The sequence below is a fragment of the Maniola jurtina genome, chromosome 6, assembly GCF_905333055.1.
Source record: "Maniola jurtina chromosome 6, ilManJurt1.1, whole genome shotgun sequence".
In the NCBI taxonomy this organism is placed as follows: Eukaryota; Metazoa; Arthropoda; class Insecta; order Lepidoptera; family Nymphalidae; genus Maniola; species Maniola jurtina.
In genome coordinates, this window is record NC_060034.1 from 10,344,532 (window position 1) to 10,361,364 (window position 16,833).

General features: G+C 34.2%; 4 protein-coding genes across 4 annotated transcripts; 2 read left to right on the forward strand and 2 right to left on the reverse strand.

Moving 5' to 3' along the window:
- The first annotated feature begins 882 nt into the window (after nt 1-882).
- Nucleotides 883-16,824, forward strand: LOC123866141 (mitochondrial ornithine transporter 1). The gene is made up of 7 exons (XM_045907510.1): nt 883-1,077; nt 1,709-1,953; nt 2,677-2,823; nt 4,068-4,200; nt 4,381-4,578; nt 5,396-5,520; nt 16,812-16,824. Exons 1-6 carry the CDS (start codon nt 1,008-1,010, stop codon nt 5,515-5,517), a joined length of 915 nt encoding a protein of 304 aa, XP_045763466.1. The 5' UTR covers nt 883-1,007; the 3' UTR covers nt 5,518-5,520; nt 16,812-16,824.
- Nucleotides 6,623-9,096, forward strand: LOC123866143. The gene is made up of 2 exons (XM_045907512.1): nt 6,623-7,064; nt 8,186-9,096. Exons 1-2 carry the CDS (start codon nt 6,745-6,747, stop codon nt 8,418-8,420), a joined length of 555 nt encoding a protein of 184 aa, XP_045763468.1. The 5' UTR covers nt 6,623-6,744; the 3' UTR covers nt 8,421-9,096.
- On the reverse strand, nt 9,176-10,342 carry LOC123866144 (S-phase kinase-associated protein 1). The gene is made up of 2 exons (XM_045907513.1): nt 10,139-10,342; nt 9,176-10,050 (listed from the first exon to the last, which is right to left on the reverse strand). The coding sequence occupies exon 2, from the start codon at nt 10,048-10,050 to the stop codon at nt 9,562-9,564; it is 489 nt and encodes a 162-aa protein (XP_045763469.1). The 5' UTR covers nt 10,139-10,342; the 3' UTR covers nt 9,176-9,561.
- On the reverse strand, nt 11,174-16,131 carry LOC123866142 (transmembrane reductase CYB561D2). Its single transcript, XM_045907511.1, has 2 exons — nt 15,730-16,131; nt 11,174-14,441 (listed from the first exon to the last, which is right to left on the reverse strand). Exons 1-2 carry the CDS (start codon nt 15,955-15,957, stop codon nt 13,926-13,928), a joined length of 744 nt encoding a protein of 247 aa, XP_045763467.1. The 5' UTR covers nt 15,958-16,131; the 3' UTR covers nt 11,174-13,925.
- Nucleotides 16,825-16,833: the final 9 nt, after the last annotated feature.

The following is a 16,833-nucleotide window of genomic DNA, read 5'->3' on the forward strand; positions in this document are numbered from 1 at the left end:
GTTTGGGGTTTGGGATTCAGGCCGGTGCTAATTTTATTATTCTGAAAAATGGTTGAGCTTTGATATACAAAATTATCGATATGATGGAAATTATGGATAATAAGTATCTAAATTTATTAATCATACCTACTTTGAAAATTTTCGAAACCATCTTTAAATCTTTCTTTGTAAATGCTTTTTTTTTTTTTCAATTTATTTTACAGCAGCATTACAGCTGGGACTTGTAAATGCTAAGTAAAATCGGTAGGTAGTACCAAAGAGTATAATAATATACAGGGAAAAAAATACCTTTTTTTTTCTTTTTTTCTCTCTTGTCTAGATTAGCCAGGACTTCAGCTGTGTTGGTGTTAGCTGGCGGGCGTGCTCTGCCTTTTTGGAGTGTTTTTTTTTTGTTAAAACTGACTAGAAAGCGCTTTAAGGGGGTGCCGTGCGTATGTCGGCGAGCGCCGGCACAGACGGGTTCCATACTTGTATAGTTTAACTGAGCGTAGCGAAAATTCGTAAATCTATGAGTTTAACTAACTTGTTACAAATAACTACAAACTTGACATTGGCTAATCTTTGTAAAGCCAGACAATAGAGAAAAAAAAAAATTAGCCAATGTCAAGTTTGTAACTACCTAGTTATTTGTAACAAGTGGTAGGTAACAAGTTAGGGAAACTATACAAGTATGGACCCCGTCTGTGCCGGCGCTCGCCGACACACGCATGGCACCCCTTTAGAGCGATTTCCAGTCAGTTTTAACAAAAAAAAAACCACTCCAAAAAGGCAGAGTACGCCCGCCAGCTAACACCAACACAGACGAAGTCATTCAAAAGAGTACCTACAACCTATACCTAGGTAATTGTAGGTACCTAATTATAATAATGTATTTTGTGTATGTAATCACTCTACGCTATATCTATTATCTATTGGTTCTTTAATATTATTTACCTTAGTGATTACTGATTAGGTTATAGGTATAATTTCAATTTTAACTTTTTGGACCTAAGTGCTAAATAATAACAATGGCCCATTCATCGGGATCTAGTGGCAATTTGAAAAGTGGACTTATAGATTTTACAGCAGGGTCTCTAGGTAAATACAATATATTATTATGTTACTTACATATTAAAATAGGCTTATCTCCTTCAGTTCCCCCATTGGAGATCTATTATAAAAGCTCAGCGTATGTACGTTTAAGAAGTGGACTGAAATCGTAAAGTGGATCCTGAATCCTCCAAACCGCATCCATTGCGGTGAGCTAATGCGAGTCATCCTGGGACTCCTAGGGTTTGATAGAGCACATTTTCCTGAATCATCTTACACTGTAGTACCTCATCACTTAAGAGAACATAATTCAGCAAGCCTCAAGTAGGTAGGAAATCCTCAACAGGAACTGTCCAATGAAATAAATCATTAATTTTTCTAAAAAGACTTCAATCTTTACACACCCAAAAACAAAAGATTCCGACAATTGAAGTTGGTTAATAAATATTACACCGGCTGGATATAGATAGCATTTTCAAAAATCTTTCAGGAACTTTTTGATTTTCTAGGATTTCTTCTAGGACTAATTCAGCATATAAGCCATTTCTATTCTGAATTTCAGCCAAATTGTTTCAGTCATTATGGTGTGAAGGAGTATCAAACATTGAAACACATTTTTTAAAATATTTTAGGAAGATTATAATGACCTAAGGTTAAAAAGTTCTTTACAAAATTTTAGGTGGAATAGCTGTAGTTTATGTTGGACAGCCCTTAGATACTGTGAAGGTTAAAATGCAAACCTTCCCTCATCTATATAAGGGGATGTATGATTGTTTGAAACAAACATTTAGAAATGATGGTATAATCAGAGGACTGTATGCGGGAACAACACCAGCAATTATGGCTAATGTTGCTGAGAATTCAGTTCTCTTTGCAGCTTATGGTTACTGCCAAAAATTTGTTTGCCATATGACAGATACTGAGGTAATAAATATAAAAATGTATTCATGTATCTATCAACTAAACTAAGGTAGCTTCCTTTTTTTTTTAATTGCCATATTGATAAAAATATTACACATAATAAAATGTCCTTTTAGTCTCATAAAGTAAGTATTGTCACTTAAGTTCTAACACCAGAAGTCATGTTTTTGGCAGATTTAACACTTCGAGAGACGTGTCATTTCAGCCAATCAGAAACACTTTACTGTTACGCTAATTTCAGGTGATATGATTCCACTTTTTATTTCATTTTTAACCCCGACCCAAAAAGAGGGGTGTTATAAGTTTGACGTGTGTATCTGTGTATCTGTGTATCTGTCTGTGGCATCGTAGCGCCTAAACGAATGAACCGATTTTAATTTAGTTTTTTTTTGTTTGAAAGGTGGCTTGATCGAGAGTGTTCTTAGCTATAATCCAAGAAAATCGGTTCAGCCGTTTGAAAGTTATCAGCTATTTTCTAGTTACTGTAACCTTCACTTGTCGGGGGTATTATAAATTTTAATTTACACTTGTCTTAGTTATTGAGTTTAGAGATTTTGTATACCCAAATTAGGTAGCACCAATTCACTAACTTAACTCTTTCTCTGTCCTGACCTCTGCTTCTTTACTGAATTAATTTAGAATATGTATATGGAAATTGGCTCAGATGAGCTGTCAAATGCTTGCAAGTATAAATAAATAAATATTTTACAATATATTTCCTTTTAGAGTGTGGATCAACTATCAACCCTGGGCAATGCAACAGCTGGTTTCCTTGCATCATTCTTCTCATCATTCACACTGTGTCCAACTGAACTAATCAAGTGCCAGTTACAAGCAATGAGGGAAGTCAATGTCCAAGGCTCGCAAACAGCTGTATGATGATATGATGACTCCTTTGGGTATTTCGTTAAATATATTTCACTATAATTGAGACCCCACAAACTACTAGCTCCTGAATACTGAAATTGATCATAATTCATAAAAGATACTAAATTGGTCTAACCACATTGGTGTGCTTTCAACTATCATTTCTTGCATAGAGGCCATGTAAGCTGCGGAACCATGCAAGCACACACATCTACACATAATATTATATTAACGTGGTGTCTGTTGCGTGTGTGCATGTCACAAACGAGGAAAATGCAAGAGGGTGTGTGCGTTATTAGATGCACCACAGGGTTTTATGCATGTGCTATTGCCAGCAAACAGGAGCATAATAGACACAGGCATACATCTGCATAGTCAATGCATTGTCTAAGTAGCATTGAAACACAAGTTGAAAGCATATTAGTGCTGTTCATTTAGTTAGACCTAATTATTATTATTTTTTGACATAAATATTAAAATGAAATTTTGTTGTATGGTTTTGTTGTAATGATGATCTATAAGCATTAAAATGTCTTTCAGTATTCAGCTGTGAATATCTTAGAAGTGCATTATTCTTATCAATACTACATAATTTATATCAAATCTCATTCTCATAGAAATAATCTCACATAATAATATATTTTATTTTATTTATTTACATTTATTGTTGTTATTCCATATTAATACCATCCTCTAGTAATTATTATATCATTTAAGGCTTTTGTGACTGTTTGCACTAATCAATCATTATTCATTATCATTATGACAATATCATTATGACAGTAGGTATAGAAACCGACAGGTTGAGATGGCAATCGGGATATGAGAAGGGGGACGCCCCGCATACCGTACGTCACCTGCGCTATCTCGCACCGGGTTAGCGCGGGGGCAGTGTGGGTGTGCGGGGTGTCCCCACCCCTATTGCCATCTTGACCTGTCGCGCACATATATACTACGCACCTTAGGTGTCACGTTTTTTTTCTGGATGATTTTGTGGAAGGGTTTTAATCAACTTTTAATGACTTTTTACCCAAAAGATACAAAAAAACCAGTTATTATTTGCCAAGCTTATTGCACATTGGTGGTATGAGTGCTCACCTCTTAAAGAAAAAGTATTTTAATTGGTTAAGTGTTTATTACTTGCTACTTTTGAGGCATGCCGCATGCAGCATCATATTATTAAACAAAGTTTTCCATTAGTATCTTATGTATTTTCAACAAATATAATCATCAGTAATCACTTATTTTAGGTGAAAATATCTCCACTCCAGTTGACACAACAGATATTTCGGCAATATGGCATACAAGGTTTATTTAGGGGACTTGTACCCACTATCATGAGAGAAATGCCTGGATATTTCTTCTTTTTCGGTGCATATGAAGGTAAATTATTAATTTTTAACCCTAATATTTAAATAGGAAGAACCTACTCCGAAAAACACTTGAATATCAACTTTTAATGCTTCAAATTCAAAAATAACTTTATTTAGGTACTTTAGTTTGTTTCCTTGCCTTAATAAAAAGCAAGAAATTGAAAGCAAGAATGTGGTGCATATTTTTTAGGTACCAGAGAATTGTTAGCGAAGCCCGGCCAGTCTAAAGACGACATCGGTTTCTTCAGGACCATGGTAGCTGGAGCAGTGGGCGGCTTAGTGCTGTGGACAGTCATATTCCCGTCGGATGTAATCAAATCGCGTGTTCAAATATCGAACAAGAGCCAAAAATTCCTAACTGTTGGTCTAGAGATCATAAGAAAAGAAGGTTTGTACAGCCTTTTATGCAGCTAATCTTTATGACCTCTAAAGATAATAAGACACAATCATCATTATCAACCAATATTGGTCTCTTGTTTAGACTTCCACACGCCACGGTAGTCGGTGTTGTGTCGCCTGAATCCAGCGGCCCCCTTTTTTTTTAAATCAGATACAAGTTAGCCCTTGATTGCAATCTCACCTGGAGGTGAGTGATGATTCAGTCTAAGATGGAAGCGGGCTAAACTAGAATGGCAGTTTTTAATAAATCCATACTCCTTTGGTTTCTACACGGCATCGTACGCGAACGCTAAATCGCTTGGCGGCACGGCTTTGCCGGTAGGGTGGTAACTAGCCACGGCCGAAGCCTCCCATCAGACCAGACTAGAAGAAATTATAAAATTCAATACCCTGCCGGGAATCAAAGCCGAACCCCTGCAACTAGTTTGATATCATTTGTCAACCTAGGGGGTCTTCCACCGCTGCGCTTTCGCCATTCTAGCATCTTGGGACCCCCACATCTATCGGTTTTTCTAACTATGAGCCCTGCCCATCTTATTCGCTGGTTTTCATTTCTGATATGATCACAGCATGCTATAATAGTAGACATAATATAAACTCTTAAAATTTTGAACACAAATAAAAATGACCTGCACAGTGAGTGATTAATAATATTAAATTGACATGTTTGGTGTCGGCGCGCGCAACGGCGCAACGGTGTCTATTCTACGCATTGGTTCGTCAGTCAGTCTGCGATTCGCGGAGGATAAAAATAGTACATCCACAATAATATTCGTATATGTTCTCAATGACTGTATTTTTTACAGGAGCTTTAGCCCTTTACAATGGGCTCAAACCTACGCTAGTTAGAACCATCCCAGCCACGGCGGCACTCTTCGTGGTATACGAATACTCCAAAAAGTTTATGCACCAATCCTTTGGGGATTGATTAGTCTAGTCCCAATATAAAGTAGGTAGGTACTTATCATAAAGATTATTGTAATAAACTTATTTTATTGACGTTAAATGTATTTTTATTTTAACACTACGCATTTGACCTCATTTCCTTTAATGCTAATAAGATAGCGTCAATATTTATTGTTTTCATTGCATTCATTAGAGTGATTAGATAAAGTCTGATACAAATAATAATTTATTCTTCAATGCTGATAGTGATCGCACATTAGCACGTTGCCACACACCGATTAAAATGCTTTTTTGTTTGTAACAGACTTCAAAACGGGAAGAAACAATGCGACATTTTGGTTTTTTTTTACTTTGTTACAAGTTAGCCCTTGGCTGCGATCTCACCTGATGATAAGTGATGATGCAGTCTGATAGAAGCGGATTAAGTTGGAACGGTTATGATAGTTTAATTAAAAACACAAACCTCTAATCGGTTTGTACACGGCTCGTACCGCAACGCTAAATCGCTTAGAGTCATGGTTTGCCTACTAGGTGGTAACTGGCCACGGCCGAAGCCTCCTACTAGATCAGACCAGAGGCAATTTAGGAAATGGAAATTTCCAAATAGCCCCTGCCCCGAAGTCGAACCCGGGGACCTCCCATTTATAAGACCCCAGTGCTTACGCGCGCCAAAAGGAGTTAAGTATTAGGTATGTGTAAAAATACTCCATTAGGTATATCTAAATCGAGATCGATATTTCATACTTTTTATCCGAAAGGATTTTCTGCCCGACTGCACCATACCAGAAGGAAGGTAATGTTTTAGCTGATTTACCTACTCGTGTTTTTAGGGTGTAGGTAAATATGTAGGTATGTACCTAAGTATGTGGGTTGTTCTCACAGAATTAGTTGGATTTCTCTGGTTGTTCTATTGAGTCACACTCGCCATGTGTATGTAGTTTGTACTTCGTTTACCTACTTATTTAAAAAGGTATTATTTTTATGTTTTTAAATAAATACCATAAGACCTAAGAACCCATTGTCAATCATCTATCACATTATCTAATGACAGAGTGAGCCATAATGAGGATTTGACTCCATTTTGACTCAGATTTGATATTTGATGATTGATTGATAGAGAATTTAAAGATGAGTAAATGACAGCTTATTATTCAACTTGTTAAAAAAGCTCTACTTGGTTTATTTATACCTAACTACTTGTAATTAATTTATATTCACGTGGTATTTTTGTTCATAAATAACTACTCAAATGCCGAATGAGGAATACCAATTCAAAAATATTTTACACTACAGTAGAAAAACATTTAAGAACAGGAATGGTGACCCGTTAGAAGTTTACACTACGAGTAGCAGAAGAGAAGACACGAATGAGGATTTAACGGACTCTCCGAGAAGTGATAGAGTGACTTTAGACCCCACTGCAGGCTGCAGCTGTGGGAACGATCCAGACAGCGAAATAGCCAGCATCCTTCACAAAAAATGCCCTGTTATTGCGTTAGCGCAACGACAGCTTAACAGGCTATTAGATGAAACTGATAAATTGCTGTGCGACAATACAAGATGTTGCAGGTGACTATTTATTAAGTAGGCCTAGGTGAGGTGGGACTTTGGCATCCATCTCGATCATAATAATAATTACCTACATGCTGTATGTTCAATTTATAAAATAGTAGGCGTCGGTATACAGGCTCCATACGTGCATTTTTATGCACTGCGTACCTACCTTTAAATATTTTATTACCCTCTGAAGAATGCCTTATTTTGAGCATCATTGCCTGGTGCCTTGTGCTTACCCTGAACAAAATCGCTGAGCATAAAACTGTGTTGTGAAAACTTCAAATCTCTACCTATTACGCTTCACATTCACAAGATATAACCCGCTGACGGGCAGGAGTCTTAGTAATAGGGTCACGCTGGCACCCCTCGTGTACGGAACCCTAAAAATAATGTCGTTATTGGTTCGCCAAACGTGTGAGAAAATACAGTACCCATGCGCAGACATTTCTATAACACCAGCTAACGTCCATTCTTTAATCTTTTTACTTGAAATGACTTGAAGATATTAACTTTAGGTACCTACCTACTTATACTTACCTAGGCCATGGGTCCGAATCCCATAAGCCCTCGTTATCAATCACATCTTTACCTTCGGTAAAGGTCATCATGAATCTTTACCTCTGTTGTGATTGTCGGGAGAACTCTATCGCCCGCCAACTCACACGACGCGACGTGGTGGCAGCAGCTTGGTGGGCGTGGATCTCTTCAAGTCGGACCTCTGCCATGGTATAAATAAGGAGACACAGTAATCCGACGCCTTTGATCTCGTGGTTTATGTGATGACGACTCTGCCATGTAGGTCCCGAAATTACTAGATCCGTTTCGGGTAGCTCCCTTACCGCACGATTGCTTTGTCTAGATGACTTCGTCGAACCTCTCTAGGTAAAATAACAAACTATCCTGTGCCTCCACTGTTTAAATCTGGATATTATAGGAGTTCGGATTAAGTTGGATTGGTTTCAACAGAATCCAGGTCTGAAGATGGAGCAGGAAGATCTTCCACAATCTCACTTAGATAGAATTCGTTAGAGGTTACATACTTTCGAATTTTAGATTCTACCGCCATAATTTTAATAATGTACCTACCTATCTAGGTACCTACTTAATTCGAGATATTTTTGTTATTATTTCAGATCAGCCTACGATTTTCTTATTTTATGCAAGGAAGCACTCTCGAACCAAAACAAATGGTGGTACATATTTGTAATTTTTATTGCACTAACATTCCTTATTGGCTTGATTCTGGGCGCAGCCTCCTGTGGGACCAGCTTTCGGAAGTTTAATAGCCCCTTACTTACATGCATTGATAACTTTTTCATATTTGATAATTACTTGACCAGTAAAGAAAACTTTCGGGGCATTGTATAAATAATATTTAATTGGGTCTACCATGAACATGTATTTATTGTATAGGCATTTTACCCAGCAGTGTAGTATGGTGCATCATTTTATAACTATGCAATGTTTATTTGTTCATAATGTACACTGTCCTTATGTTATTTGCTAAACTCCTAAAGCCTATATAAAGAGTTCATAGTAAGTCAGCTGTAAGTTTAAGCTGTATGTAGGAAGTAATTTTCAACATAGCTACAAATTATTATTGTTTTAATCAAGATAAAAGATAATATTCGAATTCAATCCCATAATAGTTACTCCTATGAATTTATTTTAATTTATTATTTACTTATTTTGTAGATTGTTATTTCATCTACAATTTTATATCTTATTAGTAATAATTAAATCAATACTGCCATTTCTATCAATTAGTAGTAACAACCACCCAGTTGTATTTTCTTAGAATTTAAAACCAATAAAAGTTTTATGTATCCTGTTGGTTTTATTTTTTAGAAACTAAAGTAAACTTACTACATATTTTATTGGCTTAATCTAAGATTAAAACAAAACACACAGGCCAGGTCAGGGTTTTAAAGAACCAAGGTCATACAAAATACCAGAACTCTGCTGTGATATTCTATGTCATGTTTTACAAAAATCTAACTTTGCCAAGATCCTGTCCTAGTAGTACTTTGTTATCTATAATCAAGCAATCAGCAAAAACAGAACTAAAAATAATGAATTTAACAAAACATTTGTAGTATGGGTTACAAATCAAAGCCTAGATCTCAAAGGTGAATCTAATATCAGTGATAAAGTTTTATTCACAGACTCGACAACAATATTTTATTTAAAACTAAAAGAACACACCATAATGCATTCATTAATAGACAAGGTAAGAAATGCTGCGTTTTCTTAATCAGCTTTATTATTTTAAATAAAAACAGATGGAGATTCAAAGAAAGCTATTGATATACATCAAAACTGTCCTTAAACTGGAATATTATGACTTGCTGTATTTTTGTATTACATTAATATGTATACATAACTAGCTGAAAGGTAATTAATTCTGGGGATACATATTTTAATGCAATTTCAAACTGGAAGCAGAAAATCACAAATGTTATTTGATACTTCTTATTAGTGTAAGTTGTTTATATAATTATTCATAACATTATTTCTCTTCACACCATTCATTTTCTTTGCGCACCTGTTCTTCTTCAGCTGCTGTAAAATCATTTTTGATATTAAATGTTTTACGAATCTCTTCAGGTGTTTTGCCTTTTATCATATTTGCTACTGTCTTACATGTAACATCCAACAGCCCTTTAATATCTAAATAATTAGCTGCCAGTATTAGTTCAAATAATGTGCCTTGGTCTACTTTCAAGAAGTCTGCATCCCATGAAGAAATGTCGTCTGTTCGTTTTTCTTTGTTTTCGTCGTCTTCGGGTAGAGGAGGATCATCTTTGTGAAAAGTAGCCCATTGGATTACCTTCTTTAAGATAGCAGAATTCACGTTCGGTAAAGGAACCACTTCTTCCTCGTCGTCGTCCATCCCCAAGTCTTCCAGCATCGTTTTTATAGTAACCGAACATTTAGCGATTTCAACGTCAACATCAAAGATCTCATTATCTGACGATTGCAATTTGATGTTCGGCATCTGTGAACACATTTATTAATAAATTGAGATGATTGTTTTCACAGTAAGAGACGCCATCTTATTTTTAAAAATAGTGTTATCAACTTACGGTATTCGTTGGATCTTATATTGGCTAACAACTTATGAGCTAAAGTGAATACTGGTAGCTGAACAATATTATCCTAAATATAGTTTATTCTATGAAAATCTCTTCAAAGATTTGAACACAGAAAAAGTGAAAACAATGATTTGCAATAGATTTGCTAATTGCTTAATTTTGAATTTGACAGCACTTTCCACAGAATACAACTACTTGTCAAAGAGTATGTAATCACCACAGACCAGTAATCACAACCAACCTGTTATTTGCCGAGGAGCATTGTCGATGGTCCAAATATCGATAGACTATCGATGGTTTAGGGGCGTGAGACGGGCCTGCCCGCGAAATTCAAATTTAATTTGGTTTCAATTTCAAATTCAAATGTAATTCATGCCCCTTAAATAGTTTCGCTCGAGGTCAATTACTATCGATAATAATAATTTTACAGACGCTAGGTACCTAACTACTGAACACTGCCAAATCTTTTTTTTTTCAACTAGTTTAGTTTTATACGGCTTTCAATTCTAGCCGTGAATATATACACTGTGCGCCAGACGCTTGCATCAAACAACGAACAGCAAGCATCCGTAAACATGAGAGTAGGTACTTTTTACCCGCCTACGGCTAAGCCAAAAGGAAGGGTTATGATTTAAGCAGTCTGTGTATGTTGGTATGTAAGTTTGTATTTATGTGTTCCACCGTAGCGCCTAAACTACTTTGCCAATTTTGATGAATGAGGTGTCAATCGAATCGCGGTCCGAGTGACGTAACCTACATTTTATACGAAAAAATCTACCGACGGATGTTACCTACAAACAAAAAAGTGGGGGTCTCCAAACAATTATATTTTGCTATTGTATCGAGTGGGATATCAAATGAAAGAGGGAAAAATCTAAGTTCAACAACAAAAACAACTTCAAAGGTATAAGGGTTCCGTTTTTCCTTTTGAGTTACGGAACCCTAAAAACGTACGAACGTCAAGTCATGTACGGTGTGTCGTGTATCGTGACCGCAATAAACTGTAAAAAATAAATAAAAAAAACATATGCTTGCATTCTTTATTAATTCAATACAATATATTTTATTTGTATGATTATAATTTTAGTAGACAATAATTTACTTAAGGTACAAATAGGCATTTAATTTAATATTATGTGGTGCATGACATACAATAAACACATAACACATGATTATGTTAAAAACAGACAATAATAACTAATAATCAAGACTGATTAACAGTATTAAATTAGAGCAAGCCTTTAAAGATAGGTAAATGAACATGCTATTGTGATTACAATACATAACTCTCTGACATTAGATACAGTATTATATAGGTACCTACCTACATATTTTAATAAATTAATTTTAACGGTCACTTCAGTTGATACTGAATGAAGAATGAAAATACACATAATATCTCAAATTTCGGTACTTGGCAGCAAGTGAACCGTGGCTTGGCGGTCATAAGCGCTCCGGGCCTCCGGGCGCCATCCTAGCTTAGGAAGACGCAGATTTTATTGATATTATGCATCTAAGTGTTTAAGTAATGAGTAAAAAAAAATATTCCTTGAAATGTAGGTAAAACATTTTCATAAATAGACACTTATTATTACATTAGTATTAGATACTTTTCGAGTTTAAAAAGTAGGTATTAGTTAAAATCGGGACACGTTCCTTATTATTAGAGATGAATAATGACAAGATTTGGCACATTTTAAAAATAATATTTACTTATTCTTAACTTATATATTATGAATAAAACCGTTCAAGAATAGGCAGGACAGAATACAGTTGCAACTTTATGCAATAATAATAATATGTATTATATTATATTTTGGTCATAAAAAATATACTTTCACTTACAAAAATAACTTATCTATTTTTATTGTACACCACAAAATTATGTGAGAAAAATACCTTTTTTTCAGTGATCATATGAATCAATGTATTATTTTAAACAAGAATATACAAAAAATATGCTTTGGTTTTGGAATACAACAACACTGCACGCACATTTAAATATTTCTCTATTGTAATTAACTAGCAGTCAACTCTGACTTCGCCCGGGTTGAACTATACATAATATTTATCCTATGTCCATCAGGAAAAATGTTCCATTCAAATGATGAAAGAATTTTTCAAATACATGCAATGATTCCGGATATTACCCTCTACATATAAAACCTAAATACCTACCCTCTCTTTAAAACATTACTATAGATTATTACCTACTAAAAAAACAAAAATATAAATCACATTGCTTTTATAAAAAAATTAGTATAGCAGTGACAATAAAATAAAAATACATGAAGCACCAGGATCAGTTAAAATCGACCAAATACAGCTATGAAAAAATAAGACGGTTAAAAATCAATAATTAACTTTTTGAATAATTTAGGTATATGTATGTATATGGCATTCATGCAAAATCGATGTTGATTCAGAAATACCTACTTATATTTTCTAATTCTAACAATTCAATAAAATTTCTCTAATAAAATAAGAGCTATGTAAGCCCTACCACCTAGCACATCAATAAAATATTTACCTATTATGTTAGGTACTTCAATATAATGCAATCTTTATTTTATATTTTTATGTATAAGTGTAACTACTATAACTATACATTTAATATATTATTAGGTACAAAGTAAAATAGTTAAGTGTAATTAATTTTTACATTACAATTTAACACAAGTAGAAACTGTAAAATTGATAAAAACTTAATTTGATAAAACATTACTTATTTGGTTTAGGTATAGGTACATAGTTCATTTATACCTATTTTTATTTGAGAAATTGAGCAAACTTAAAAAATGCTATAATGAAAGATTTTTTGTTTAAATTATGGTTTAGAACTCTAGATGGTTACATCAACCATACAATCTAAGCTTCATTAATATATAAACAATATGTTCATTGTTCATTTGTTTAACATATTTTACTGCAATTTTGTATTTTTCATTTTAGTACTTAAATCTTAATAATAAAATTAGTGTCATTATCTAACAGAATATTGTAATATCATCTGGGACTTAAGGTCATCAGTCATCATGACAATAATAAATAATTGATGATAGACTGCTGCAGTATGGTAAAGCTTCAGATAAGAATGTGATAAGGCAAATATAATAGGTATTTTATTGATTTTATCATTGCCTTTATTATGTAATTTTATTTGTAATGATTGGTCAGATCTCAAGGAGGCAATTTATTTTTTTCATCTTTCCAGTCTTTTTAAAAATAATATATTATGCAATATGATAATATATTAGTATGTACCTACTAAGATTGTATTTATAGAAAATAGAGAATTTTTATTAAGATTAATCTATTGGAATGATTAGTTTGTGCATGTATTATAAAATTAATACCTAAATAAATTAAAATTCGAAAACTTTAAGAGCAAATATTCCATACATGTAAATTTATATATAAAATATTCTAAATCTGAAAAACTTTGTAGAGTGCAATCAGAATTTTAGGTAAACCACATAGTTATCAAAATAAAGTTCTTGTGACATATTGTTATGCATAAAGAGATATAATAGATGGAATCAGATTAAGCAACATTAAATTCAAAATTATAATTTTTCTTTGCAATTAATGTAAAATATTCATTAAAAAATTGTGCCTTGCCAGTTGCTACATATTATATAGGTTCAATAATAGAAAATGTCACATTTAATACATGGAAAATATTAAATCTTCGCTACAACACTAGGTATTTGTGTGGACATTGATCGCTCTGCACACAAAGCATAATATATTTCATAATATTCAATTGCATTTAAAGTTAATTATTTGAGTAACCAAGCCTTTCCTTCAAACGGAAATAAACCTTTAGACATGGACGTAATACTGTCAAGATCATTATGATGAGAACTAACACCAGACTTGTGTATCTTAAAACTTCTCCAAAAGACCACCACTTTGAGAAAGTTCCAAGTATGATTGTTATTGTACCCAAACAAAATGTTACCAGACCAACTGATGCATGGAGTAATTTTATGTAGATAGGAGCCAGATAATCTTTCAGTTTAAGACTATAAAGCGCACCTAGACCACCAAAACTTGTAAAGCATACAAATACTAAAGCAGCCAAACCAAATTTAGCATGAAGAGTTATAAAATGATACTTGTTGTTTATAAATTTATTCGTAAGAATTACAAGAAACCCAACAAGAATGATAAGACCTGCTAGTAATTGAAGGACCCAGTGGCGAGCACTTCGAAGCCTGATTGGCATCCATTCTGTAGCTAAATCTCCCGGTGTGACAGCATTGATAGCAGAAGTCATCAGAATCAGCCACTGGAATGTATAAGTCAGATTAAGGTGCAAAAATGAAACAATGTTTTGAAGACATTACATAGCTGTTTGACATGTTTCATACAATCAATCTTAACCGAGGTGACTTACTTATACACATAAAACATTGGTAAGAAATGAGAATGGACTATGAAATTTATTAAACCCAATATATCTTTAGATGTGTTTATATTATTTCTATTAAGATTCCATAGCTTGGAATAAAACATAACATTTGAAGTTATTTGGTAAATTAATCTACCAATTATCTCAAAAATGAATCCATATACTTTAATTACAAGTTTTTTGTAAAACTTTAGTGATTATTTCAAAATGATTGAATGATGATGATTATTCATGTGTAAATCAGAAACTTGGTTTTATTAGGGTTCCATACCTCAAAAGGAAAAACGGAACCCTTATAGGATCGCTTTGTCGTCTGTCTGTCTGTCAAGAAACCTATAGGGTATTTCCTGTTGACCTAAAATCTTGAAATTTGGTAGGTAGGTCTTATAGCACAAGTACAGGAATAAATCTGAAAACCGCGAATTTGTGGTTACATCATTAAAAAAAAATTAAAATGTGTTTAAATTTTCAAAGTAAGATAACTATACCAACTGGGGTATCATATGAAAGGGCTTTACCTGTACATTCTAAAACAGATTCCTATTGATTTTTATGTATAATAGTTTTAGATTTATCCTGCAAAATTTGTAAAAATTACCCGAGTACCCTCAGTGCGCGAGTCTGACTCGCACTTGGCCGGTTTTTTTTCTTTTTTTTTTTTTTTTTTATTCACGATAGGCAAGCGCTTGACCACAATCACACCTGATGGAAAGTGATGATGTGGTCTAAGATGTGACGCGTTTACCTAGAAGGTGCCTATTCACTCTTGTTTTAAAGATACCCGGATTGTAATTGGTAGGAAACACAGATCGGGGAAGAGTATTCCAAACCTTAGCCATGCGTATGAGGAATGAAGACGCAAAACGTTTCGTGCGTGTAGATGGAATGTCGACGACATAAGGATGGAAACTCGCCCGACGTCTTGCGGTTCGGTGGTAAAATGGTGAAGGGGGGACAAGATCGAAAAGTTTATGCATGTTCATGTGTACTTATAAAGTACACATGAACATGCATAAACTCTAATTATTTCAGATTATACATTTTGCAAACTTCGGGAAACAACTCCGTTTGAATAATATTATTATTTGATTTATTGGTTAAGTCAAAACTAAGTTTATATAAGTAATCATTGATTTTAAAGCTCGCAAGAGTCACAATTACTTACCCCTAGAGCCATTAACGTGGGATGGAACGAGAAAAGACTTGCTCCATCCTTGAAACAACAATAAAGTATTATTCCCGTAAAAATCAATGCACATATGTTACTGACAAGGTTCAAATAACTCGGCTTCGGCGTATTATTTGGAGGAACTAGATGAGAAGTTTCGGATGTCCTTTCTACAGGCGGCATTTCTGAGAGATTTGTTGTGATTTGACTGACTTCTGTTTCCATTAGAATATAATGTGAACCTTATTACACGATCTGTTGCGCACAATGCTCCATAATATAATAATACAATTATTTTTGACACTAATTTATCGAGCGGTTTCCAGTTATATTCAGCTTCCCATCATTACTATTTACTTGTTACTCTACTATTTTGACATTTTCTTTTTTTTTTCTCTCTCTCTCTTCTGGCTTTACAAAGATTAGCCAATGTGAAGTTTGTAGTTATTTGTAACAAGTTAGTTAAAATATATACAAGTATGAACCCCGTCTGTGCCGGCACTCGCCGAGATACGCACGGCACCCCTTTAGACCGCTTTCCAGTCAGTTTTAACAAAAAAAAAACACTCCAAAAAGGCAGAGCACGCTCGCCAGCTAACACCACACAGACGAAGTCCATTTTCTTCAGCACGTTCTTAGAGTGTGGCCAAAGAGTTATTTTTTTCTCTCTTGTCTGGCTTTACAAAGATCAGCCAATGTCAAGTTTGTAGTTATTCGTAACAAGTTAGTTAAACTATACAAGTACTAGTAGATAACCTTCAAAGAATTTTAAAATAACCTCCTTTAGTGGCTATCGAGCACCATTTTACCCATTTATCATGTCTATGATTTATACCAGTACCAGGTGACACTGACAGAAATAGGTTTGTATGAGTTTTGTTCACTGTATATTTTGATAAGCCACTTATATAATCAAATCATATCTCGCTCTCACTCGGTAGTCAAAGAGGGACATAGCGTTGCTTCAATTAGGAGTATTATAAACGATATCTTAGTTAGAAAGTTATTGGAAGTAAAATCTCCACAATATTTAAGTCTACTTCTTGCATTCAATGCCGGTCTTTGGTCTTATCCATGAGATATTATAAACTTCCAGGCTCA